Genomic DNA, 27321 nt, shown 5'->3' with positions numbered 1-27321 from the left:
TGTTGTTAATTACTCCGTGTTGTGTTGTAAATGTTTTTATTAAATAAAAAAAATAAAAAAGTAGCCTATAAACTTCAAGAAAATTTAATTCTTAGACACACAAAAAAAAAGTATATTGTATGTGCTGGATGTTTATTTTAAATTAATAAATTCCAGGTGGCAAATGTCGACATATTTAAGCTTTTGACTGATGTCAGTCAATAAATTTATGTTTACTGTTGTTCATAGTTTATCCACAAAAGGGCGCAATATAACAAGTGGCGAGCGATGACAGGAATGATTCATTCTAGCGAATCACTTCGTTCGTGCGGCTCGCTAAAAGAATCAATTTAATGAACCGATTCATTCGAGTGAACTATTTCTTTAAAAACTGTTGCTTATAACTACGTTTTCGCTCAAAATAGTTCGTCAATCATACGAGAAGCTTAACAGTTTCTGGTGTTTCAGAATCATTTCGCCCAAATCATGAAAAATAATCAATTAGAAAGATCTGATTCGGAACATCAGTTACCTTTTACTAGTTTCTGTCAAAAATACATGAACAACAGTATCCTGAAACTCTACACCAGAGCAATAAATATCTCTACCATATGTAATATGTATTATTAACGAGCATTTTGTGTCGTAACATGTTTTGAGGTCTACGTAGTGCACACACTTCCTCAGCCTCATCCAGGGTGTGGAAACACCTTCAACACGTCCCTACACACACACGCACGCACGCACGCACGCACACACACACACACACACTCACACACACACACACTAGAGGGAGAGAGAGGGAGAGAGGGAATAAGGGGGCGGTGAATCGTTTGCCACCCGCATATTTTCTTTCTTTAGTCCTCTTCTCTCTCTGAATCTCCCGTTTTCCTCCAAACATGGCTGCGCTCTCAGCCTGGTTCTGGAACGAGCGCTTCTGGCTTCCGCACAATGTCACTTGGGCGGATCTGGCCGACCCAGCGCCCGGGGTGGAGCACCCTAAAGCCGGCCACTTGCTCTCCGCGCTGCCGCTGGCCTTGGGGATCTTCGCGGTGCGGATCGTCTTCGAGAGGTATGATTTGCGTTTGATTGGACGCCTTTTGGCGTGTCTGGCATTCATTTGGCCATCCACAACTGTGTGTAGACTCAACTTATGTATAAATATCAATCTTTTAAACTCACATCACATACTTTCCTGGGTCTTAATATTCGAGGATATGCATGCACGTGTCTGAAATTTTAAAAGAAGCTGTTTTGAAGTCCATTTGGGCTGGATGAACTTGAGAGGAATTTCTAGTCTTCAAGTTATGAACTTTCAGCCTGATGCATCTGTCAGCTGACCAGCTTAAGGCCTAGACTCAGAAAAGAGGATTGCATTTATTCTTCTTAGCTTAAAGTCTTTTTTATGTGTATTTTTATCACCCTTATCTTTACAACCGCACTCTCACTTTAAAGAAAGCATGCTTTTCAGTCAAACGTCCTTGTTGAGTACAAGTACAAGGAACACGTGTGATGATATAGTTACCAAATGTTGATTTTTACACTATAATATAAGCTTACTTTGACTTGTTATAGCACTTGCATATCAATGCTCTTTTGTTGATTTTGATTGCTTCCATTGTCCTCAAGTTGCATTGGATCTACTAAATGTAAATAATATCTGGAAATTGTGTCAGAAATGAACACCACACCTTTAGAAAAGCCTGTGATGCATTTACTGTATAAACATGTGCAGTGTCATGTCTCAACTATGCTTTGAATTCAAGGGAGCTTGAGTGGTAACTTGTGTGTCAGTGTGGGGAAAGCTTGGTTTTAAAGGCACAGCGCACTCAAAAATGAATGACTGTTTTCTGTCATCGTTTACTCGCCCTTACCTTTTGATAATTTTTGAGAGCTTTTTTTATGTGGAACACGACAGGAGCTGTTTGGTACAATGTTCACGCTGCTCTTTTCCATACAATGAAAGTGAATGGGGACCTGGGGCCTGTTTCATAAAACAAGTTTACCAAATAAGCCAGGTTTGTTTCAGTTAGTCTGACTTATTGGCAGCTGATTTAGTTCAAAATAAATAAGTCTAACTGAAATAAGCCTGGCTTGTTTGGTAAACCTGTTTTATGAAACAGCCCTCAGTTTTGTCAGGGTTTGAAATAAATACTAAAGCGACTTTAAAGTTATGTATGTTCTTGACATTACATGTTTTTTAAATTATTATTTGAATGTGTTCCTTGAGGTTTACTTAAAATGTTAATAACTTATTTTTCGCACACACACACACACACACACACACAAAAAAAGACAATATTAAAAATAATAATAATAATTTCTCTCTAAAACGACCTGTTTTAAGGGGCGGGTCCTTTCAGGCTTCACAGTAATTGGCCACTGTTATGATTGGCTAATGTCATTGCATAGGAAACGCTATCAACGCCCCCTCACTATTGCATGTCCCCTCACTGCATGAGTGTTAGTTGACAACATAATCAAAATAAACATTTCCAGACAAAGCATTATTAAATCATTTACTCACGGTTTGTGATACAGCTGCAGTCAGATCTAGTACCGCTTCATCATTCAACAAATGTTTCTTTGTGAACTCTCCATGACACTGTGCCTCGTTTACAAAACAAAATGCTCCGCTCAATCCTCTGACACGGTCAGGTATGCCATTAAAAATAAACTATCCATTTGTTCCTTCCGCTGGGATCCTTCTGATATCTGTACGAAGATGCCAACAAGCTGTTTAAACCAAACGCGCCAAAGCAAAAGTTCTTCTTTCACTCCATTAGTCTAATTGACGACAGACTCGAGCGCGTGGACTTTGTCGGGAAGCGAACGCGCATCTCTATACTGTATCCAGTGTAGGCAAGATAGCAGCAGTGATTGTAATTTCTATTTTCTTTTAACGCAACGTGACACTCACTTTTAGCATGATCAAGTTTTAGCCGTTAGTGACTGAACGCCAGTGGGCGGGGCCTATGGTGAGAAGATGAGTATTCGTCGATGTTTTGCTTTGGAGGCAGTGTTTATGCAAACGACTGTGCCTAGGCGACGTCACCTTGCCCATCGGTTCCAGCTTGATTAAATAAATGCTTAGTTTATAATGAGGAAGACGTTTTAAGCTATATATGAAACTTGCAGGATAGTTTAATGATACGAAGACCAAATTTGATTTCTTCTGCTTTAAACTCTAATATTATATTAGAATAAAATGCACTACATTTACATTTATGCAGTTAGCAGACGCTTTTATCCAAAGCGACTTACATTGCATTCAAGTTACAGGTTTTTGGGGGTTTTTTTACATTTTATCAGCTCTTGCTTTCCCTGGAAATCTTGGCGTTGCTAGCGCCATGCTCTATTATTTGAGCTACAGGAAAGCCGCACTATTTGCTTTATGGCTTTATGCATGCCTTTTACCAGTTTGAGTGTAAGTAAATGATGCTAAAATCGTAATTTTAGGGCAAATTATTCCGTTAATATGCACGCTTCAAATTTTCACACTAGCGAAACATTTAAAAAAGGCAAATTACTATGCTAGTTACACCAAACCCCAGGCTGTCTGTCATAACCCGATTCTGTTACGTAAGAGCCAGCGTCGCTCTATCTGCTGTTGGCTTTCTGCAGGAAAGCATTCAACGTCTTGAACTAATATTTTAGATTTAGGACTAATAATAGACTGCAGAAACATTCCAGAGTGTTCTCAGCTGAACTTTTGGCGGGTGGGATCTCGTTTGACATCTAAAACCCAGTGTTCATGAGAAAAAGTGGGTCCTTTATGGTTACAAGCCGAACTGTGGTGCTACTGAATAATGACTAAATTCATATGTAATGGTGTTTGAATGAAACTCCCCCGAAACAACCTTTATTTTTTTAGGTTGGCTGCTTCAGGGTTCATTGATGTGGAGTATGATAAGTATCTTGATGAACCTGTTAGGAGAAACTTCTTCTTACTGATCCAGTTGAGGTAAAGGTGCTTGTGGTTTTGAGTCTGGTTGCACCAGTTCTGTTGAAACTATGTAAAATTTGTACTTGCGTGGTTTGCGGCACATCGCTAAAAATAGCAAGTGAAACCAGTCTTAGCTCAGACACATGGCATCACCAAATGTGTTGGGTTTCTTCTTAAAAGTGTGAAACTTTGAAATATTTGTGTACTTAAAATTAATGTTTAATAACGTCAGTGGAAGAGATTGAGGTGTATAAAGTTTATTTACCTGACGCATTTGTGTCCATTTGTTTTTTTTTTCAGATTGCATACTAGAATACACACTAAACAGTATTAAGAGAGATACTATTTAAATTAAGTTTAGATTTAATTTGTGTTTTTGCCATGTTTTTAACATGTCTAGTGTTTATTTATTTTATTTCAGCTTTATTGTTTTAGCATTGTTAAACTAATTGGAAACAACAGATGTTTCCTTGGCAAGTAGATGAAAAATCAGTTTTTCTAACTGTTTACCTTGAGGGAAACCTAAAGCTTCGTTTTGTGGATAAGCAAGTCTTGGGAATCCCGCCAGACCTCATTCTTGCAGAAGAACTTGTAAATGTTCAGTGTATCTCTTGAGGAACATTCAGTTTATGGGGCGGTTCATGGTTTATGAAGCAGATAGCAGGCGTTTAGTGTAATGCATGAACATATTGCATTGACTCTGGGTGAATTGGGCCTCTTTTGTTGTGCCGGCCTACTTGGTTTCACAGAAGAGCGTTGTCAGGCGCACACCCCTGTCATGTTTCACTATGTCCTCATGTCTTGGGTCTGACCGAGCCTCTGAGGAGGCCAATTAGCCTAGTTGGTCCAGAGGGGGTTGGTCTGGTTTCAGGGGGACATCTGCATGCGGTTGGTCAGGATGACTTCAGCTGTCTTTCTCTTAATTTATTCATCAGTGGTGACTGCGGACCACAGATAGTGTTGATGTGCTTTAGCAATGACGAGTTACATACTTGCAGGGGTTTTAAACCTCTATACAGAGTTGTTTTTATTGAACTATGGGGGTGTCCTTGCAGTTAATTTTATGTTATTTTAGGGTCAAAGTTCTTGTTTCATTTTGTTGTCATTAGAGTTAAAGGATTTTACAAGAGGGGATTTTGAATATCTCCTTTTATCACTACAAAAATCAGAAAATGCTCTCAAAAGCCCAAAAAAATAAATGTTTTTACGAATAAAATGTATAAAATCAGGTAAATTATATAGGTTATAGTGTTGGGTAAGTTACTCTAAAAAAGTAATTCATTACTACTTACTAATCACATCTTCAGCAGCGTAATTAGATTGCTGTACTAATTAATCTCTCTAAAAAGTATTACGTTACTTTATAAATCCAATCCCATCTCAACCTCGACCAGCTGAACAATACCAGAATGAACATGAAACGGCTCCTTTCAAATAAATAATATAAAGCTGCATAAATTATTCTTGAACTGACCAAAGTATTTAAAGGGAGAAGGTTAACTTAAAAACATACATTTTAACATTAGATGTTGCATGTTGATGTTAAATCCACTGTTGTTTTGTATAGGCTAGAATTGTTTTACAGCCTATACAGTAGCCTATTTACATCAGAAGTAACTGTAATTAAATTACAAAGAAATTAAAAGCAGTATCTTTACTTTTTCAAGGGAAATGTAATACGGTTATTAATTACTTAGTAATGCATTACACACGAATCTGATTATTTATTAACAAACCCCTCAGTAAAAACCTTCAGAATATAATTAGGAATAAAACTGTAAATTATGGTGTATGTAAGTGCTACTGAAGTGGAGGAAAAAACTCATTTTGAGAAAACGGCCTTTATATATTGTAATTGTAATTTTAAATCTGCAGGCACAAATACATAAAGTGCGATTTAAATAAACACTTAAGTGTATTTTAAGTGTGTGTGGGGGGTCTGGCAAACTTTGTGTTTCTTGGTTCCTCAACATTTACTCAACCTTCATTCACACCAGAATAATTACACGCACAAGGTCTTATCCATGTAGCACTTGTTTAGGCTCATTTTCTCAAAGGAATGTGTTCAACTGTCGTGCCGATAACATCGGATCATAAGGACTCTGCAGGAGTGACGCTGGCATTCACAGGGCTGTTGCTCAAGAGGTTTACGTTCTGGAAATGTGTCATCACCCGTTTCCAAGATCCTTCCCTCTAGAGCTCAGTCTGTCACTGAATAGTTAATGCTCTAGACAGCTCTTGTACTGTGGGTCTACTGGGTTTTCCTGAGTCAAACATTGCCTTTTGGTTTTAGCTTACATGCATTGTCATAAATATATGTCAAGTTGTTTGATTACATCTTTGCATTTAATTAACAATTAATATATTTCATTGCATTTTATGTTTACATAGGATACACGAGTTGAACATCTAAGCATCTGCAACCTCTTTTGAGTTTAACTAAGTTTTTGTTTTAAAGTTTTTATCTTAAGTTCAATTCAGAACTACCATCACTTTACAAACTTGAGTTTAAAAGCATTTTTCATCCCTAGCTAAACCAATGTAGTTCCCGCACTGAAAAAGTTTTTTTTGACAGTCACTTAAGTTAACTTTTTTTTTTTTTAGTGGGCTGAAATTTAAATGTAGGAAAAAACATAATCGTTTCAGACAATTTCAAAACCGTCAGAAATTCAGATCTTAAATCTTGGTCGTACTTGGTTTTAATGATTTTTGGATGGAGCGTAAATGTAAAACTTGGTTATTTGGTGTTGTAAGTATTCCACAATGATGTAAATGATCTTTAATTTATGAATTGTACTAAAATAATCAAATCTAAATGTGACCATTTAGTACAAAATTGCAGTTCAATCCAATCGTGACAATTTTTTTGATGCATTGCATTATTTAGAAATGAATTGCAATTTAATCGTAATTATCACTTCATGTTGCACTTCATATTTTTATAAAAGTATCTCCCAAATCTTGATTCTTGAACTGAATCATACTTAAAAGTCAGATTCCATGATGCATCACATAATTTAGTGAAAAAAAAAAAACTATAATCAAATTGACTTAATTTGAAATTTTGTAAAGAATCTCAATTGAATTGGATTTTCTGATGTATTATATTTAGTAAAGAATTGTAGGTGTTGTCAGTCCTGTGTCTTGTTTGTACCAGTTTTTCTCCGTGGCATCGACGCCGCCTCCCGCTTCGCCGACCTAATCCGTCGGGATTGCCCATTCTACGAGTTTGCAGACGGTTTCCGCAAGATTGCCGCGGCGACGGCGTGGGATGATGAAACGCTTAATAAGCTGTTCTGGCTCGGGGCCAATTACCACCGTCCCGTGGACCTCCCAGACACTACCGGCCTGAGTTGGAGAGAGGGAATCTACCGGTGTCTGGGAAACGTCCGGGCCCGAGCCAGCCTGCCGCCGTTCGCGGCTTCCCCGAGCCCTCTGCAATTCGCGCTTCCAGAGTGCCCCCGCAAACCCGCGCTTCCGCGCTTCAAGAGGGCCCTCCAGTGCCGGCTCCTCGCACGTGCCCTCCTGCGTCTCCGCTGGTTCCATCCAGCTCCACGCTGCCAGAGCGCCCCACAGAGTCCGCGCTGGCAGAGCGCTCCTCAGTGGCTCCCAGGGGGGAACTTCCCCAAGAAAATTTGGGGGGGGGGGGTAATAGGGTCACGGCCTATTACCCCTCTTGCGGCCCGAAAAAATAAGGCCGTGGCCTCTCGAGTCTCCTGACCCGCCATGGCCTCCCGAGTCAATCATTGACTTAATTTTAAATTTTGTAAAGAATCTCAATTGAATTGGATTTTCTGATGGATTACATTTAGTAAAGAATTGTAGTTGTTGTCAGTCCTGTGTCTTGTTTCCGCCCCCTCTCATGTCTCTATTTGGCCCTCCTCGTTCCTGTCATCATTAGTTAATTAGTCCCGAGCCCTGTGTGATTAGTCCTCACCTGTTTCTGTTGATTTCCTAGTGTTTATAAGCCCTGTGTTTCCCAGCCCCTGTGTCCGGTCTGAACGTCGTCAATGTTCGTCTCTCCCCAAGCTCCTCGTTTATCTGTGGATTCAAATAAAGAACTATTTGGAATCTCCTTGTCTCCGCGCTCCTTGTGTCCCGAGAGGGTTCTGACAGTTGTATTAATTGTAATTAAATGTAGTCATTGTCAGTATATATTTACACCCATATTTTTGGCTTATTCTAAGAATTTAGCATTGGAAACTTATTATGCATGTGATTATCAAAATTTGGTTGATTGTCTTTAGTTTTATTTGAACTTAACAGAAAAGTTTGCCCAAAAATTAAAATTGTCATTTACTCACCCTCAGTTGATGGTAACCATTAACTTTCCAAGTATAGAAAAAATGCCATTGAAGTCAATGGCTGCCTACCGTCAACTGTTTGGGTACCCACATTCTTCAAAATATCTTTAGCGTTCAATTGAAGAAAAAAAAAACTCAAACAGGTTTGGAACAACTTGAGGGTGGGTAAATGATGACAGAGTTGTCATTTCTGGGTGAACAATCCCTTTAACCTTGAGCTGTCAAATTGTTTTTTAGTCATTATCAGTATCATTATCTGTAGTCTTTTGTTGGGGTCATGTTGACCTGACTTTTTTCCTGGGGTCACTTATCATGCTCTAAATTTACATCCTGTAAAGACATAGAAACACACAGAACGAGTCTCCACCCAAATAGGACAAGCTCAGGTCATGTTTCACTTATCAGAGCCTCAAATCAAATTAGTGAGAAAATGGCAAATGCTGTTAGCCGGCTGTCCTGGCGACGTTTGCATGCAGCACTGAATGCGAGCCTGATACACAAACGCCCACACAACAGCCAATACATGAACAATTCAGAATCCCTGCTTTGAAAACATCAGCAAATTCTGTGCCAGAAATGATGTGTGACGGCAGTGATGTAATCCGCATGAATCAAGCATTCAGCTTTTGACCCTGAGCTGTTGCCACACTTCATCCTGTTTAACATTGAATCAAAGGTCCAGTGCTGTTGCCTGTTACCGGTCAGTTTTGTGTCGTCATTGTTTCAAAAGGTCTTCAAAACCTTGTGATTTCATTCAAGCCAGCATGGAAATACTCTACTTCCCTTTCATAGCTCATATAAAGAAGTGACGTTCTTCCTCAGTATTGCTTTGTTTTCCAGTACAAATATATAAATGAAATCAAGGTACATTTAATTGAGACACAAAATGATCTAAGAATGTCTTTTATTAAAAAAATAAATAAAATTAATGAAAATTAGGTGAGATTGCTTAAAACAAAAAATATCTTTCAGTGCGTGCAGAACTTAATATGAAGGTAAAACAAAATAATTTTCTAACATTACTGACAGACATTTGCTTACAGCAAATATTTTACTAAAACTTAAAAACAACTTTAGTTTTGCTGTTGAAGCAATTTTTGCGCCACCAATTTTGCCAAATATTTTTTTGCAATTTTTCTTGCTTTAAATTTAAAGACAATCGGCAGATTATTGCACAAGTGAAAGTGAATTTTTAAAGAATGAAAGCATAAAAAAAAGTTTGTTTAGTGTAAAGAAAATGTGCTGTGCTAAATATTTTTGTTTTATATAAAATAATGATTTTACTAAATATTTTAGAGTCTAAAAATTGCTGTAAAATCAAAGCTATAGGTCTAAACTTATGTTCCAAATTTGAAGTTGATGTTTAAAAAATAATGACGTTGCTGTGAGATTTTATTTTGGTACTATACCAAAAATAGCCATTGTCTATCACAAAATAGCCACCTAATATGGAATATTGAGACTCATCAAAAAAATATTTTTTTGCCCATAAAAAGTTTTGCTGATGATCATTTAAAAATATTTTAAAGTACGCTTTGTCTGATTTCAAAATAGTTTTTATGTTTGCAAATTACTATTTTACGATGACTAGTAAAATGTGTGATGAGGAAAAACTTGTCATAGAAGTAATCTCCCTTCTCAAATAAACCCATTTTGATATTTGTAGTGCAAAACGAGACACGGAGGAACATCATTTTGTGCACATAGATCCGGTTTTATACCCAACAAAAGATCCACACGTGACAAAGCCTTCTATTGTCTCAGAGTAGGAAAAGACCTCGTGCCACGTGGAGTCTTCTTTCTTGGAGCCACCGATTTGTGTCTCCAGACGTCCCTCCAGAGCAGCCCACCGGCCTGAAACGGAACATGTGACGAAACGGGCCAAGTCCGGCCGGGGCAGCTTTAATGCATCACTGTAAAAAATGATCGTGATTTTAACGGTAAAAAACTGTGAAAATGCTACGGTAAAAACCTGTTACATGGTTAACGGAAAGTTCCTGTAAAATTTACAGGGAAAAACCGTAAACTGACGTTCCCAGAATTCCCTGCGTTCCATTTCAAATTCTGTTTGAATTTGACGTTTTTTCTTTGAAATAACTGTTTCTTCTTAGTTTTCTATTATCAGTTATGTTTATTAGGGTTGTATGTTACATCTAATGTTGTTAAATTAATGTTTATAGCATATTTCAGTTTAAGGAGTCTCACCATGATGGTGTATAGTGCTTGTGTGAATGACACTGTGCACCTTCTATATATGCTATTGTTTAAAAGTTGCTTGTGATGGGCTTTGGCTCATCATGTGACTTTCTCATCATCATCATCTGCATTTGGTGGTTATCAGTGTATTTCAAAGGAACAAAACAGATTTCAGTACTTTAATAGGTTGGTATATTAAGATTATATCAGTTAAAGAAATTACGGTATTTAACTGTAAATTTAAGTTAAAACCTAAAATGTTGCTACTGTATATTTACGGTAGAATTCTGGCAACCACAGCTGCCAGTATTTTACCGTAAATTTGACGGATCTGTTTTTACAGTGAGTATTTTGCTGAGACTGGCATTTGCAGATTAACCAAGATTTGATTGTTCAAAACGTCTGTTTACTGTTGAACTAGCTGAGATTTTGGTGTTGTCTCTAATCAGCGGGCTAATGTTTAGTTCGGACACAACCATCACTTTGACCCTGTCGTCGTAAACTGAATATTGTAAATGTGTCAATCAGGGAACGTCACTGTTTACACAACTCCGTTTGTGTCTTAGCCTGAGACACTCAAAATGTCTTTCCACCCTGTTTTAATTCAAATATATTTTTATGTCGAGTGTCAGATTCCACAGTGCAGCATGTAGTATTTGTGGACAGTTTAACGGGCCTAGAGACATAGTTCACCCACGTGTGCCAATTCTGGCTTAATGAACTGCTCAAAACGACCATTGTCAACACATTGCTCCAACGGCCAGTGAGCAAGTAAGGTCATTACGGAGCGGTGTGTTTATTAAACTGCTCGCTGGTCCAGTTTTATTGTTTGAGAGACGTGGAGTGAGTTTTATATTAAGAACTTTGATCACGATTAACTGGTGTTTTTGTTCTTATGAAGACTTTGTGTAAATGTATTGCATGGGGATTGATTTGTGTGTTTGAAAATGCATTTTGTCTTTAGCCTGTGTTTTTGTATTTAGTTTTAGGAAGTGTGCCACTAGTTTTTCCTAGTTTGCCCAAAATGAACAGATTTTCCCACCCAAAACACACATCATTGATTGAATCGGTGTTAAAATGGTGTTTTCAATTCAGAGTTTTCAAAGAAATCAATCTATAAATGGCTAAAAGACACATGATCTTAGTTACTTCACAGACACGAAACATCTTTATTTTTAGCTAGGTTTCTTAGAAAACCAAGTCCTGGCCGTGTTGTATAATGAAGCCAAGGCCCTAGATTTCCATTTATTGACGTCTGTGATCAGACGAGGATGTATTTGATTCTTATTTGATTTCTTTATGGTGCGAGATAAACCTGACCTGACGATGTGAGATGTTTGGGATCAGGACATGCAAATAGATTTCCATCACCCACCACCAGTGCTCATTTGTAAAAAAAAATTTAGATGTAATGCAACTAAAGTGTCCCACTCATAAATGTTCCCGTCCTTAAGATTCGCCTCTGGCGTTCATTAATCATGGAGTCAGACTGATTTGTTTTGCATTCGTTGGAGTTTTAGGAATGTAGCTGGGTTTTGCATGAGTCAAATCATTGGCTTATTGTAATGCGTCTGAAATGCTGCTATTTAAGAACTAACTAGATAAACTAGCTCCTAAACGACCACCTTAAGTTTTGGGATGTTGTTGTTGTCCGTTATTAGTATGTCCTTGCTATTATACAGTATATCTATCACTGTACGCCTACTACTAGAACTGGATTTCAAAATGTACATAGTGAAATCTTGTTTGATCATGTTAATTTTCATTAAATCAAGATTTGTGTTTGAGTTGTAGAGCAGTAGGTTAAATCTAGATGAGTAAAGTCTGTAAACAAACATTGATGTTATTTCAAACCTTCACACAAGGCTTTGTCAAGATTTTTTTAAAAGCTTGGAAGTTTAAAGATTTGACTTGAAATCAATAAAATATTATGAACATGTTCTAGCACATTGTTTAAATGTTTAAGCAAGTTGCTACCATGATGCTGCTAACATGTTTTAGCACATTACCAGCATGGTTTAGCATGTTGATAACATTTTAACATGTTGTTAAATTGAATTATCATGTTTTAGCATGTTTTAACACATTGTTTTCATGAATTAGCACGTTGATACCATGTCTTAACACTCTTTGGCCTGCTTTACCTTGCCACTTTGCTAACATGATTTAACACATTATTAACATGTTCCTAGCATGATTTGAAACGCATTGTTAGCATGAATTAGCATGTGGTTACCATTTTGCTAGAATGTTTTAGCACATTGCTAGTATGTTTTAGCATGATGCTAAGATGTTTTAGCATTTACTCCGTGCTTCACTGACAGGATGCGCATGACTATCGCAGCTTTTGCCTAATCGCGATTGCAATTTCATTTCGATTTATTGTGCAGCCCTAAGCGAGAGTAGATTACATACAAAGTCAGACACAAACAGACATAAATTCATGCCGGGAAATGCGAATGATGTGAATTGGGCAAGTGTTTGCTGCATATGCGTGACATTCGCCTCAATCTTTTCCGTGCAATTCGAAAAATTTCAACTTGAGCGGAAAATTTGCATGATGTGATGTTGCACAAGCCAATCAGAGAACGGCTTATTGACACGTCCGATTGCATCTGGAAAAAAAACAAAATGATTAATGCTTGTATCTTAAAATTTAGTCTCAGAAGCCAACATCATTAAATCAGTTTAATGTAAAACACTTCAGATCTGGATTAGTGCATCTGGCATGTAAATCGCTTGTATTCGGTCTTGATGGCGCAGGATGAGATTGTGATTTATCTCTGTGTTCCTCCTGCAGGTATATCGCAGGTCCATGTGCCTCCATCCTTCAGATCCATACGGAGTTGAGTCGGAGAGCTCAGCCCAACACCGTCCTGGAGAAAGTGTTTACATCCATCACAAAGGTATGCTGAAGCAACGTAATGGAAAATAATGCCATGCCGTGAGAGAGAGAGAGTCATTGACCAAAACTGATTCTCAACATGAAGTAGACATTTTTTTCAGTCCTTGTTTTTCTCTTTTAAGAACCTGTTGCCTCTCTGCTTTCACTGTGTGTTTTATGAGGCCAGCAGAGTGATATCTTCAACTTTAGTCTAGAAACTGACAATAAATACACCTGAGGCAGGTTTAACATTAGCAGACAGAAGAATAGAGTTGAAACTTTGTCTTTACAATCACCAATGACTTCAAAGAGCCGTTTTGACAAGCTGCTGTAAAATGTTTTTATCAGCTCTGAAGCCGAAGCTGGTGTTGTAGGTGGAGATCTGAACCGATAACTTTCGGATGAAAGCTGTCAATTTGTGGTGTCGTTTTTCATTTGTCATTTTGCTGGTTATTCTGTAGGTCTTTCTTGAACTTCAGGCAATTTTGTGCATTTTATGTTCCGGGTTTTTTCTATTTTATGGAAAGTAGAATTTATATATCTTTGTTCCATTTATGCTCCAAGGCTTGATTTTTATTTATTTATTAATTGTTTTAATGAAAACGAAAATGAATTTCTTCTGACCCAGACTTTAAAGCTTACGGTGTAAAAATTCATAATAAATATTATATATTTCAGTTTAAAACTAACATCATGAAAAAGTCAAATAAATGCAACTAATTAATTATTTATTGTGTGATCTTTGTACAGTTTTACATTAACTTTAAGCAATTTATGTTTTTATTATTTTTCTGAAAACTTCTTAGAATTTATTTCTTTTTGTCTTCTACCAAGACTTTAAAGCTTACAATGTAAAAATCTCTAAGAAATATATCATTTCGATTTAAAGCTATCATAAATAAAAAGAAAAAGTGAAATAAATGTAGCTTATTTCAGTGATTTAGATACATTTTTATGCGAATTATGCCTGTAACAAATTTTGCATCAAATTATTTACCTTATAACATTTAGTTAATTTATTAATTTGTTAGTATACAAAAGTGTCAGTGAAGGTCGTGAGATACAAGACATGTGAAGCAAACAAAGTTAAATTAAGATGTAAATTTTTAGTTATTGTCGGCGCCGATAGCCTTGTGTCTAGCATGACGACATAAGCGTTGTTGCGCTACGGGCGTCCCAAGTTCGAATCCGGACTAGAGGACCTTTCCTGATACCGCCCCTTTTTCTTAAAGAAAAAAGTTATAATTTAATGAATTTTTTTTTTTTTTTTGTCATTTCCAGTTTAGCTTAAAGTGTCAAATTATGTAAAATATGTGAAAATATGAATTACTTGGTTTGTGTATAGGACAAATAAATAAAATGCTAGAAAGAATTCCACAGTACAATGAAGGTAACTCACAGTGTTTGTTGTTTATTCCAGTCCCCAGACTCTAGGCACTTAGAGGGTCTGTCTAAGCAGCTGGACTGGGATGTGCGGAAGGTCCAGCGATGGTTTCGACACCGGCGGAACCAGGACAAACCCAGCACAAGAACCAAGTTTTGCGAGAGCATGTACGTTTTAATGCTTTTCTGCTAGCGCACATGCATGCTATCGCATTAGCATATAGAAATTAATTCAAATATGCCACCCAGAATCTCATATTTTCATTTTATACCATTTATAGGAAAAATTATGAGGAAATTATAATCGATATTATTTGTCAAGTCTCTAGTGTAAGCTACTCAAGTATTAGTACACAAGCTAATAATAATTCATATTAGAGATAGTTGGTTTGGGTCATTAGAATTCTTTGAGGAATGTTTTGAGATTCCAATGGAAAAATACTTGTGGTTCCATTGCCAGTGAAACAGTGGGTGGTGGGCGGAGTCTCTTCCTCCATTGGTCGGTTTTCCTGTCAATCACAGTTTCACACTGGAACCGCTCTAGATTGGCCGTGAAAATATGCATGTTGATGTTGTCGTGCTTTACATGGGAAACTATTACACATCTACCGTCATATATTTTGGAAACAGAGCCCTGTGGGGTCTTTCCTGATTTAGTAATATCAGATATATCTGTTGGCCGGCCTCATTCTCTGTGACTCAGCAGTGAATTCAGGCCTCTGGCTGCCATTGTTTCCCAACACATGTGATTGGATTGATGGGATCATGTTAAACATTTCCTTTCTGATTTCTATACACTGTGGTTTGTCTCATATGCAGCCGTGTGTTTGAGTTTCTGTCATTTGTTTTCTCTGCAGGTGGAGGTTTACATTCTATCTATGTATATTTATGTATGGTATCCGTTTCTTGTGGCAGGTGAGTTACAACTGAAAGATGTAGAATTAGACAGATATCACTGTTTGGGCCATTTATGTAATTTTTTAATGCGTGTGTGTGTGTGTGTGTGTGTGTGTGTTTGTTTTCTAGTCTCCCTGGATGTGGGATACGAGACACTGCTGGTACAATTACCCTTATCAGGTAACGCTTAAAATGTTGCCATTTTATGTGGGTTTAAATGAACCTTAAGGGTGAACTTTGACATTTTCAGGAATATTTTGGCTGTTATGTTTAATTTGTGTGAACAGTCCACAATATAAGAGCGTACAAAAGAAATCTGCAAAGAACATGTGCTTTTCTGAAATCAAAAATGGAAATATATTTAGCAAGAAAAGGCTTTGTGACATTATTTCCATGACAATTACCTACATTTTCAACCCAATGTAATGTATAAAAAAAAATTATAACAATATTATAAAGATATATATATATATATATATATATATATATATATATATATATATATATATATATATATATACACCTATACCTATAATTTGATGTTATATTAATATAATAATTGAAGTGTTTCTATATCATGGTAGTATTTGTCATTGTTGAATATATGCTAATTTAAATTGTCGTCTTAAGCATAATTAAATAGCTAAGTATATAAATGATTGCAAATGAAGAATGCAAGAATTTCTTTGTGTGTATAATGCTTTGGGTATCAGAAAAGCGCATTATAAATAATTTATTATTTAAATGTATTAATAATAATAATAATAATGATTATTCATGTGCTTAGTTGTCATGAAAATCTTAAAGATCTTAATGTCTGTCACTTCATGCATAAAATAAAATGAAATTATTTTATTTTATATTTACGGACTAAATGCACTGTCATAAATAAAATGCAATAAATAAAAAATAAAAAAAAATACAATTGATTTGATTTCACTTTTTATTTTATTTAGATATGACAAATTATTTTAGCATTTAGATGCATTTAAATGACAGTTGATGGTGTTATTGTAGAATAATTAATATACTAGTATTTAGTATTTATTGTATTAATATTTATTAATATTTGGGTTTTCATATTTTCTGTTGTCATTTTTAATTTTATAGTAGTTTGTTGTGTGTTTTGTCATTTTTATTAGTTCTTGTTTGTCCATTTCATTGTGTTATTTTTAAATTAATTTTAGTTTGAGTTTTTGTTTGTCAATTTAATACTTCAGCTTGAACTAAACAAAAATTACGTTCCCTGGGCAACTTGCCTAAATAAACAAAATCTCAATGATCCTACAATTGATTTCACATTTTTAATTTTATGCACATTTTTAAACGCGTTTATTTATTATGATAAAAATGAAAACCTCTCAACTGTTCACAATTGTTTTACTTTTCCATTTTATGCTACTTATTTTATTAAAATTTTTATTTTGTTTCATTTCATTATTTCATTTATCACCTAGTGTTTTACCAGCTTCCTCGGATGTTTTTTTTTTCTCCTCCTCAATTTGTGTGTGTGTGTGTGTGTGTAGGTGCTGAGCTCAGGCCTGTATTATTATTATATATCAGAACTGTCCTTCTACTGGTCGCTCATGTTCTCACAGTTCACAGACATCAAAAGAAAGGTGAGCATTTCTGAATCAAACGCCATCTATTCATTTCTATTGTGTTTAATCCATTATTAAATTCACTTCTCTCCTCTCACAACTTCCCACCGCACCAGACATGCATATTCAAAGCAGTTGTATACAGTGCTATGCATAAGTTTAGACACCCATGCTAAAGTTGACTATAAAGAGAAATAAAAAATAATCTTTTGGAAATCGAACTTAATGCTTTAATTTAAAAAATTAGGAAAAATCCAACCTTTAAGGACACCAATTTTCTTTGTGAATGAATAATGTATCGTAAATAAATAAATGTTCTTCCTTAAAATACAGGGTGCATAAGTCTGGACACCCCTATGTTAAATTCCCATAGAGGCAGGCAGATTTTTATTTTTAAAGGCCAGTTACTTCATGGATCCAGGATACTATGCATCCTGATAAAGTTCCCTTGGCTTTTGGATTTAAAATAGCCCCACATCATCACATAGCCTTCACCATACCTAGAGATTGGCATGGAGTATTTTCCATAAGATCATCTCTCAATGCAAATCAAACCAGCTATTAGGCTAACTGAAATAAAACCATGCCAATGTTTTTGGTCCATGAAGTAACTGGCCTTTAAAAATAAAAATCTGCCTGCCTCTATGGGAATTTAACATAGGGGTGCCCAGACTTATGCACCCTGTATTTTAAGGAAGAACATTTATTTATTTACGATACATTATTCATTCACAAAGAAAATTGGTGTCCTTAAAGGTTGGATTTTTCCCATTTTTTTTTATTAAGGCATTAAGTTCAATTTCCAATTTCTCTTTTTAGTCAACTTTAGCATGGGTGTCTAAACTTATGCATAGCACTGTATTTATATATATATATCGACTCTAAGGTCAAAATACTGCTGTTTTACATACTTGTTCTCTACAGCTCTGTCATGTGATACAGATTAAAACTACTCCAGATCGGTGTGTTATAGAGAAGGAAAAGGCCTTAAACTACACAAGAATGAACTCAGCAGCTGTCAGACACACATGGCTTTTGTTTCTCGCTCGTAAAGACACACAACCCCAGTGTTTGACTCTGGCGAGCGTCTTCAGGGTGCGGCCCGTGTATTTGTTTAAGATACGGCCTGCAGCCGTAGCCATTATGAGCCCAGAGTTTTGTATAATAAGTTACAGTGACTCAATCGTAACCGAGATTGTTCCTCTTTATTTGACCCGGCGGAAATACTCTGGAGGATAGGGAAAAGTTACAAACCTGAATTGTTTTTGTGCGCTCGTGTTTAATTTGCATCACATTTCCATGTCCTGTCGGTAGTTTTTAACATATTTCTCATGTATTCCTGCAGGATTTCCTCATCATGTTCATTCATCATCTGGCGACCATCAGCCTGATCAGTTTCTCGTATGTAAATAACATGTTGCGTGTGGGGAGTCTGGTCATGTGTGTTCACGACACATCGGACTTCCTGCTGGAGGTAAGAACAACTGCGGGGCGACGTAACAATGGCTTTACTGTCATGTTATTCTGAACAATATTCATAAACCAGCATCGAGCTGAGAAGCAGTGTGAAATTTTATACGAAATTACCTGCGTAACTTTTTTTTTTTCTCTGATACATGAATAATTGATTTATAAATCAATATTTAACTAGATTTTGAAGTAGAATTGCACCTAAAATTACTAGTATTTTGATATTCAGTGCTACATGAGCAGCGTTTACAAAACCGATATATTCAAAATCATCGGTATTATTTTCTAATAATATTATTGTAATATATTGTGCATGTATATATTATACATTTTATAATATATATGCAGTATATTACGATAAAATTAAATAAAAACAAAGTGATAAATCAACAAATATTTTATCATTTTATTTTTATTATAGATAGAGATACCAAATATTATTATTTTATCATTATATTACCATTTAGAAATGAGCATTTAAATGACAGTTGATGCATTTTTAGGATTCACTTTCCATTGTCATTTCGATTTTAGTTGTAGTCATTTTTTTTGTATTTGTTATTTTTTGTCTATTTAGTATTTTTTTTTTAATTATTATTATTATTATTAATTAATTTTAATTTTTAAATGTCGCCTTAACAGCTTAACTTAAAAAAATTAAATGCAAGAAATAAGTTTAAGGTTTTTTTATATATTTGTTTTATTTAATTGAACATTTTTTAATTCTAAATATAGTTTTTGTTTTAGTTGGCAAGAGTGAATGTTTTATTAAAAAAAATAATAATAATATATAACTGTATTTAAATAAGTATTGATGTATACAATTCTATCCCACTGTATTTTTTTCCAAATGCAACATTTTTAGTTTTTATTTATTCATTTTCTTTTTTTTTGTCTTATAGGCCGCAAAGTTAGCAAACTATGCCAAATACCAGCGTTTATGTGACTTCTTGTTTGTGGTGTTCAGTATGATCTTCTTCGGGACGAGATTGATCATTTTCCCATTCTGGTCAGTATCACATCCGTGTGTGTGTGTGTGTGTGTGTGTGTGCGCAGGCAATCATTTAATAGTCCAATTAACTGTATTTGAGAGCCGCTGATGGTCTCCTGCAGAGAGAAACCCGAGCAGCTGGATTCGGTGTCTGGGTTTTGGTATCACGATGACAGAACCCACACGCAGTCCAGATCCACTGACCTCCACCACACTCAATCACATAGAGAAATCACTAGTATATGCCTTAAAGATTCTATACTATTTTAGAAATCGGTTAGTTCCAGTCCTTGATTCTGATTGGTCAGCAGCTGTGTTTTATTCACGATAAAGAGCAGCTATGACCGTTTCATCCAGTTCTGTGCATCACACCCTTAGCTACATAAACAATCGATAATATAGTGTCAAAACTGTTCCGTGTGTTATGTATTCAGCAAAATGAAGTGTTTATTATTTATGTAATGAATAATGAGTGAAGGGGTTGCAGTGACTCGTGTCTAACAACGCCCTTCAGCTGTGACTTATGCACAATACAGCACAGCCTCTTATTACTTAGCACTTTCTATTATACTAAATATTGCATACTAAATGCATATCAATAGCATTAATTCAGTATTCATATTATTAATGCTAAAATAAGTATTAAACATGTTGAAAGTTTCAAGCATTATATAAATGTAAATGAAAATCATATGAAATGAAATAAAAAAAATAGTTAATGTATTAGGTAGCAAATTATTGCATTGCATTGCTGGGTAATAGTAATTAAATAAATGCCTTTATAACTTTAATATGAATCGCAGTGAAGAATGCTTAGTTGGCATGATATAAATTTCACAAAAAAACAAGATCTTAAATGGAGGATTTTTTTATAGGATTTATCAAGAATTAATGTAATAGAAATGTTAAAAGTCAAATATCAAAACATGAATGGCAGTGTATATTTTATTATTACCTAGTTTTAACGTCAACAGATCATGAAAACCATATGTCTGCAGCCATAGTCATAGAGTATATTAATTTATTTTCTATCAAAACAACAACTTAATGTTTATGTAAGTGATGATTATTTGAATGCTTATGTTATAAAATGAGGTCAATTATTTTATTAATTATATATCCAGTATTTTTATTATTGATATTTTGTGCCAGTTTCCCAGGCTATTTCGTTATCTTGAATGCATGGGATAGAAATGGGTGCCGTCAGAATGAGAGTCCAAACTGCTGATAAAACATCACAATAATCAACACCACTCCAGTCCATCAATTAACATCTTGTGAAGCCAAAAGATGTGTGTTTGTAAGATACAAATCCATCATTGAGATGTTTTAACTTAAAACCGTTGCTTCTGGTCAAAATATGACTCCATAATAATGCTTCATCCAGTTTACTGGTAAAATTGACAAATAATGGTAAAATGAATTCTCCCCACATTTTTAGGTAAGATGCAGTGTTTTGTTGTTACAGGATTCTGAACACGACGCTCTTTGAGAGCTGGGACATCATCGGGCCGTACCCATCCTGGTGGCTCTTCAACTCTCTGCTGCTGGTGCTGCAGGTGCTGCACATCATCTGGTCCTACCTCATCGCCCGCATAGCCTTCAAAGCCATCATGAGAGGAAAGGTGAGCACAAACCTGATGTTATTCGCTCGCTCTGAGCCACATGTTCAGGAGGTTCAAGTTGTGTAGTTACACGCATTTCCTCTCTTTTTTTATCTTTCTCTCCTGCAGAACTGGTTTGTCTTTCCCCTCTCTAGCTGCTGGAAGGCTGTTCCCGTCTTTCAGCTTCTGTCCTGATAGAAATCTTTCGCTCTTTCTGCTAAACTCGCTCGCTTTAGGGTCTTTCCCTCTCTCTCAGTCTCTTCGGCTGTAAGTCTACTTTCTTTACTTGATTTCCTGATTGATTTTGTAGCAACCATAAATGTGAATTAAACTGAATGTGTTTCAAAGGACTAGTTTACTCCAAAAATGCAATTTTGCTGAACATTTAATCCATTCAAGATGTAGATGAGTTTGTTTCTTTATCAGATTTGGAGAAATTTAGCATTACGTCACTTGCTCACCAGTGGATGTGAATGGGTGCCGTCAGAATGAGAGTCCAAACGGCTCATAAAAACATCACAATAATCCAGTGAAGTGAAAAGCTTCATGTTTGTAAGAAACAAATCCATCATTAAGACGTTTTTAACTTCAAACTGTCTCTTCTGGCTAAAATATGACTCCATAATAATGCTTCCTGCAGTGAAAAAGTGAGCTCTACTGAATCGGGAGCAAAAAGCATTATTTACAGTCTCAACTGTTGGAGGATTTTGATGTGAGGGGACAGCAGGAGATAGACTTTTTCAATGGAGGAAGTGTTATTATGGAGTCATATTGTAGCCAAAAGCAACAATTTGAAGTTAAAACCTCTTAATGATGGATTTGCTTCTTACATACACACAGCTTTTGTCTTCTAAAGATGTTAATTGATGGACTGGAGTAGTGTGGATTATTGTGATGTTTTTATCAGCTGTTTGGACTCTCATTCTGACGGCACCCATTCACATCCATTGGTGAGCAAGTGATGTAATGCTACATTTCTCCAAATCTGATGAAGAAACAAACTCATCTTGAATGGAGGATTTGGCTTTTAAAGCACCCAAGCGCCCTCTAGAGGAAGGCTGCCAACATTTTCCAGCCAGAGTATTGAACCAAAATGGTCCTTTAATTAAAAACCGACCATTGGATTGGTCTACTTTAAAAACCGTTAAACAAATTAAAGTTGATCAAATAAGTAAACAATTAGAGCATTAAAAGTACTCCAACTAATACCCCAAATGTCGTTCCAGGTGTCCAAAGATGACCGCAGCGACATCGAAAGCAGCTCGGAGGAAGAAACCGAAACGACACCCAAAGAGCGACTCAAGACGGCTTCGTGCCGAGGAGAAAACGGCACCAACGGCCATTTTGGCTCCAAACCCTGGAGCCAGAATCACAACAACTGGTGACGCTCCCTCCACGTGGCCTTACGCACAAAGAACTCATGTCTCAGAAATATCGTGACGGGACTATTCCTCATCCCTGTACCTCACGCCAACACCAAAACTAACAAAATCACCCTGTTGTGGGATTTTTGAGACTCGATGACAGAGATTGGGGCATCATTCCGGTGATGGTGGGACAGTAATGACATTATGGCCACTACAAGAAGCTTGTGATAGAGAAAAACGATTGAATTAGTGATATTTGCATTCCCTCGTTTCCTTTTCTTGGGAGCTGAGAAGACGTTTCTTTTTCACGCTTCGTTTTACTGAATTCATGGAAGAAGATTCTCTTCAGATTTTAATGGTCAGATGTACTTGAGTTTCCAGTTGCTTTTCTTTTCGTGTTCATTGTTTGTTTTGGTAACTGATGTGTTTATAATTTGTTTTCTGTGCTGTTTTTCATTTTGCTTTTTTTATGTTTGGAAACCAAATAAGGTTATTAAAAATGAAAGGCCTTTTTCCTGTAATGAGATGCTTTTTGATTTATTAGGTGAGTGTTTTACCTTCCACTGGAAATCAGGGTGGATTCAATTAAATGTGCGAAATAAAATATTAAATGTATATGAAATAAAATATGAAAATTGAAATAAGTTTAGGGTTCCCATGGTCATCCTAGAAATGTCTGAATTTTAAAAGTGTAGTTTCCTGTCTTGTAGTCGATTTTGAAATCTTTAAAAATGTCTATTTCTATACTGCAGAAAAGTGGGAATTTTCCGATCATAATGAGCATTGTAAATGCAAATAATAATTAAATTAATGTTAAATAATATCTAGATCCTGAAGCAGAACCAGTTGAGATCTACTGGTGTGTTGAATAAAACAGTTATTTTAATTATATTTACACACTTTTTATAGTGTTTATGAATATTTTTTATATTTTCGGTGATTTAAGTTGTAGTAATTGTATGTGCTTTTGTCATTTCTATTTAGTTTTAATTTATATTTAAGATTTAGTATTATTTTAGTACTTCAGTCTAAACTTATTTTCAGTTTGCTGATTGATTTAAGTTTTTTTTTTATCTAATATTTGTTTTATTTCAATGAACTAAAGCAATTGTAATAATTTTAGTTGTAGTAAAAACACTGAAATGCCATGTGTAATCTTTAAAAACATTTGTACACCTGGAAAAACATGGTAAAATAATTTTTTAACAGGTGTGGGAATGCTACTGATCTATAGGACATGCACGAACACTCATGATAATAGATTTAACTAGGAGCATTTAATATATTACAACTCATTGATCTCATTGAACTCCACAAAAACGCAAATGAATGCAGGTGGGTGTCTGCTGACAATCTCCTGGGCCATATACTGTCCCACCCGTGTGACATGATCAGTGTCCGGTTAAGTGATTATTTACAGCCTGTGTCTTCAGTCTTTAATGGTCTCTGAAGCCGCGCTCTCATTCGCCGCCACCAGGTCCAGCTGTTTCTTTTTCAGCCAGTATCGCTGAGCCCGCAGGACGCACAGGTATCCGCCGTACACCGTCAACAGCATCATGGAGCCCGAGAAGAGCTTATAACCCACATCAGCGATGCGCTTCCCACTGAGCATGACGGATCTGTGAAGATAGCACATATACATTACAGAGATGACTATTTGATGTCTGCATTTACATCTGCAAGACGTATTTTTAGGAGTGTTTGCTCACCTGCAACACACCTATAGAACATTTCATATCAGATGTCAAATAGACGTCTTTAAGATGTAAAACTGACATCTTAAAGAAATCTCTCAGATGTTTGTACACAGCAGATGCTTTCCAGATCAAGTGATCTTTAACAGACATCTTGCAGACGTATGCGTACTAACTGGGTAGCATCTCAGAAAACAGAACGGTTGCCATTTGGTTATTTTTTGGAGAACCAATTAAGAAGGTTCTGGGAATGTTCTGCAAACCTAAAAAGACTGTGTTTTGTCTGCAAAGGCTGGCTAATCCAAAAACAAACCTTAAAAACTCATGAGAACCCAAAACACGTTCCCAGAACATACCAAAAATCTGCTGCATGGATGCAAAATATGTCAAAGCTTTAAAATATGAAAGGATAATATCTGAAATATCATGAATAATATAAAAAAAAAAGTGTCACATTTTACAAAAAGTCTGAAAACTGTAATTGTGTAGTGGCTCTAAAATTAAATTCAAGATCTTGAAAGTTCTTCCAATACGTCAAGGAATATCACCATAGTCAATAACGAGTATAGCTTTTATTCGTGCATACTCATTTTATTTCTCTTCGGTTTTACAACACATCAGCATGAGTTTGCATCTCAGCTCTATAAGCTAAACCACAATTCGATTGTTTTCCACCAAAAAAGTCAGAAAACAATCTTTAGTCAGCTTTCTTCTATATAAATACGGTTTTAGAGTCGCTTATTGTCACTGCGCTTACATAAAATATGCCAAATGTGACGACTTACCTGTTAAAATTACAAATCAAAGCACGAGGAAATGCAGTTCTGTTCTCAATGTCAGGCAAATGGCTTGGCTTGTGCGCATGCGCGATTCCTTTCGTAACTCTATGGCGAAGCAGAGGGGCCAAATGTAGTAAATATGTTTTTCTCTCGTAATTTCCCTGAGACTTTATAAACTCCATGATCTTAAGGGTAATATTTTACAGCACTGAACCAAATATCTGGGTTTAATGGCTGACTTTTTAAATGTATAAATGTGTACAACCGATCCGAAATGGGAACTAGTTTTTTACAGCAACGCGCGCCTTCAGGAATGATTTAGTTGTTGGACAGACATGGAGAGTCACGTTCCCCATGTGAATGAAGAGGAAAACGAAGATCCAGGAGCTGCTCCTTATGGAAACTTCATCAATTATTACACCTTCAACCCGCCGGAGAATCGCTTGAGTCTGATACCAGAGACTCTGCTGGAAAACATCGGACTCGGCTCTGAACGCGTTTCAATGCTGGACGTGGGATGCAATTCAGGGGTAAAAACGACAGATTCCTCTCATTTAGTATTGAAATCATCATGTTATACTCTCTATTATTAGATATTATGCTTGCAAAATTATTATTATTATTATTTTTGTATGTTGTGATTTTTTTTCTAATTAATTTATACTCAGCAGTAAATTATTTAGTCTAGAAATTGCTCTTTATGAGACATATCATTTTGGCGTGTGTGTATATATATATATATTATACTGTCACTTTATTGGTTTCAATAAGGGAAATGTATCATATTCAACTTATAAAAATGTGTTTTTAATCACCAAAATGTTGTTTATCATTCCCCTTGTTTGTCAGGACTTATCTGTTGCTCTCTACAAGCATTTATTGCATGAGGAGGCCCCTGGAAGTGACTTTTCTAAAAGAGAAGTGTGTCTGCTTGGATTTGACGTGGACCAGGATTTAATCCTAAGGGCGCAAAACTCCAATCCCTTTCCTCAGAATATCCAGTTTATCCCCCTGGATATCACAGATGATGCAAAGAGCCGGGCAGTGCTAGAGCCCTACTTGGGAAGGTTTGGCTGCCCCCGTTTCCACCTGTGCACCTGTTTTGCGGTGACTATGTGGGTGCATCTGAATCACGGAGACGCAGCGTTTCTGTCTCTCCTCTCCAGACTGGCGTCTCTCTGTGAGTTTCTGCTGCTGGAGGCGCAGCCGTGGAAGTGTTACCGCTCTGCTGCACGCCGGTTACGCAAACTGGGGCGCAGTGACTTTGACCACTTCAAGACCCTTGAGATTCGAGGGGACATGGCGGCGCATGCTAGAGAGCACCTGGAAAAGCAGTGCAGCATGGACTTGGTGCAGAGTTTTGGGAATACAACATGGGACAGAAGTCTTCTGCTCTTCAAAAGACGATGATTAGGAGCAAAACAGTCGGACAGAACTTTAATCATCAGATTTAATCTTAGTCAAGATCAGTCTACAGCTGCCTGACTATGAACTGACACTAGACTGTAACCCTAATCTGGTAGACTGTAATTCTATTCACCAACCACAAGAGGGTACTAGTGATATATGCTTTGCAAGTTTTATTTTACATGTTTTTTAGTAACAGTATATCTAATTGACAGATACAAGACATTTTTAGTTTATCGTTATTTTTATTAAAAAGAAGAATATGTTTGTCCTCTGGATGATCTTTTATATTACATTAACTATTGCAGACAGATGGATATAGTCTTTTGGGGGGGGGGTTTAGCACATGCTCTAATTTTTTCAAATTTAATAAATGCACTCCTCTATAATGTTTCTTATGTCTAAATTAGTATTTACTGTTTCCTTAGAGTGCTGCATGTAAATAGAATTTAAGTTTCTTTATACAATATTTTAACTGCTCATTTTACAAATGAGCAAAAAGTAAAAATATGTACAGTGCCAGTCAAATGTTTTTGAATAGTAAGATTTTTAATGTTTGTAAAGAAGTCTCTTCTGCTCACCAAGCCTGCATTTATTTGATCCAAAGCACAGCAAAAAAAACAGTAAAATTCTGAAATATTTGTAACTTTTCTATTTGAATGCGTTTTGAAATGTAATTTATTCCTGTGATTTTAAAGCTGAAATGTTAGCATCATTACTGTAGTAGTCACATGAACCTTCAGGAAATATATATATATATATATATATATATGTTGTACAGCTGAGTATAATTTTTCAGGTTTCTTTGATGAATAGAAA

The 27321-nt window shown here is 36.1% G+C and overlaps 3 protein-coding genes across 3 annotated transcripts; 2 read left to right on the top strand and 1 right to left on the bottom strand.

The window, feature by feature from the left end:
• Positions 1-645: 645 nt before the first annotated feature.
• On the top strand, positions 646-23524 carry cers5 (ceramide synthase 5). Its single transcript, XM_079425234.1, has 10 exons — positions 646-1051; positions 13226-13331; positions 14730-14860; positions 15550-15607; positions 15719-15769; positions 17116-17208; positions 18536-18664; positions 19563-19669; positions 21120-21276; positions 22482-23524. The coding sequence occupies exons 1-10, from the start codon at positions 879-881 to the stop codon at positions 22638-22640; spliced, it is 1164 nt and encodes a 387-aa protein (XP_079281360.1). The 5' UTR covers positions 646-878; the 3' UTR covers positions 22641-23524.
• cox14 (cytochrome c oxidase assembly factor COX14) lies at positions 23257-25574 on the bottom strand. Its single transcript, XM_079425313.1, has 2 exons — positions 25102-25574; positions 23257-24241 (listed from the first exon to the last, which is right to left on the bottom strand). The coding sequence occupies exons 1-2, from the start codon at positions 25275-25277 to the stop codon at positions 24052-24054; spliced, it is 366 nt and encodes a 121-aa protein (XP_079281439.1). The 5' UTR covers positions 25278-25574; the 3' UTR covers positions 23257-24051.
• On the top strand, positions 25179-27288 carry LOC306874948 (pre-miRNA 5'-monophosphate methyltransferase-like). Its single transcript, XM_079425286.1, has 2 exons — positions 25179-25625; positions 25945-27288. The coding sequence occupies exons 1-2, from the start codon at positions 25431-25433 to the stop codon at positions 26503-26505; spliced, it is 756 nt and encodes a 251-aa protein (XP_079281412.1). The 5' UTR covers positions 25179-25430; the 3' UTR covers positions 26506-27288.
• The last annotated feature ends 33 nt before the right edge of the window (positions 27289-27321 follow it).

Source organism: Barbus barbus (genome assembly GCF_936440315.1).
Source record: "Barbus barbus genome assembly, chromosome: 9".
In the NCBI taxonomy this organism is placed as follows: domain Eukaryota; kingdom Metazoa; phylum Chordata; class Actinopteri; order Cypriniformes; family Cyprinidae; genus Barbus; species Barbus barbus.
The sequence above is the reverse complement of the archived record's forward strand: the minus strand, read 5'-3'. Positions and strand labels throughout refer to the sequence as shown.

Bases quoted from the DNA above. Each gene is read 5' to 3' on its own strand.
- cers5 (XM_079425234.1), top strand. From the start codon at position 879: ATGGCTGCGCTCTCAGCCTGGTTCTGGAACGAGCGCTTCTGGCTTCCG. The intron at 15,770-17,115 runs GTAACGCTTAAA...GTGTGTGTGTAG, and splicing joins GGTACAATTACCCTTATCAG to GTGCTGAGCTCAGGCCTGTA. The intron at 17,209-18,535 runs GTGAGCATTTCT...GTATTCCTGCAG, and splicing joins TCACAGACATCAAAAGAAAG to GATTTCCTCATCATGTTCAT.
- cox14 (XM_079425313.1), bottom strand. From the start codon at position 25,277: ATGGAGTTTATAAAGTCTCAGGGAAATTACGAGAGAAAAACATATTTA. The intron at 24,242-25,101 runs GTAAGTCGTCAC...CTATCTTCACAG, and splicing joins TTGATTTGTAATTTTAACAG to ATCCGTCATGCTCAGTGGGA.
- LOC306874948 (XM_079425286.1), top strand. From the start codon at position 25,431: ATGGAGAGTCACGTTCCCCATGTGAATGAAGAGGAAAACGAAGATCCA. The intron at 25,626-25,944 runs GTAAAAACGACA...CTTGTTTGTCAG, and splicing joins ACGTGGGATGCAATTCAGGG to GACTTATCTGTTGCTCTCTA.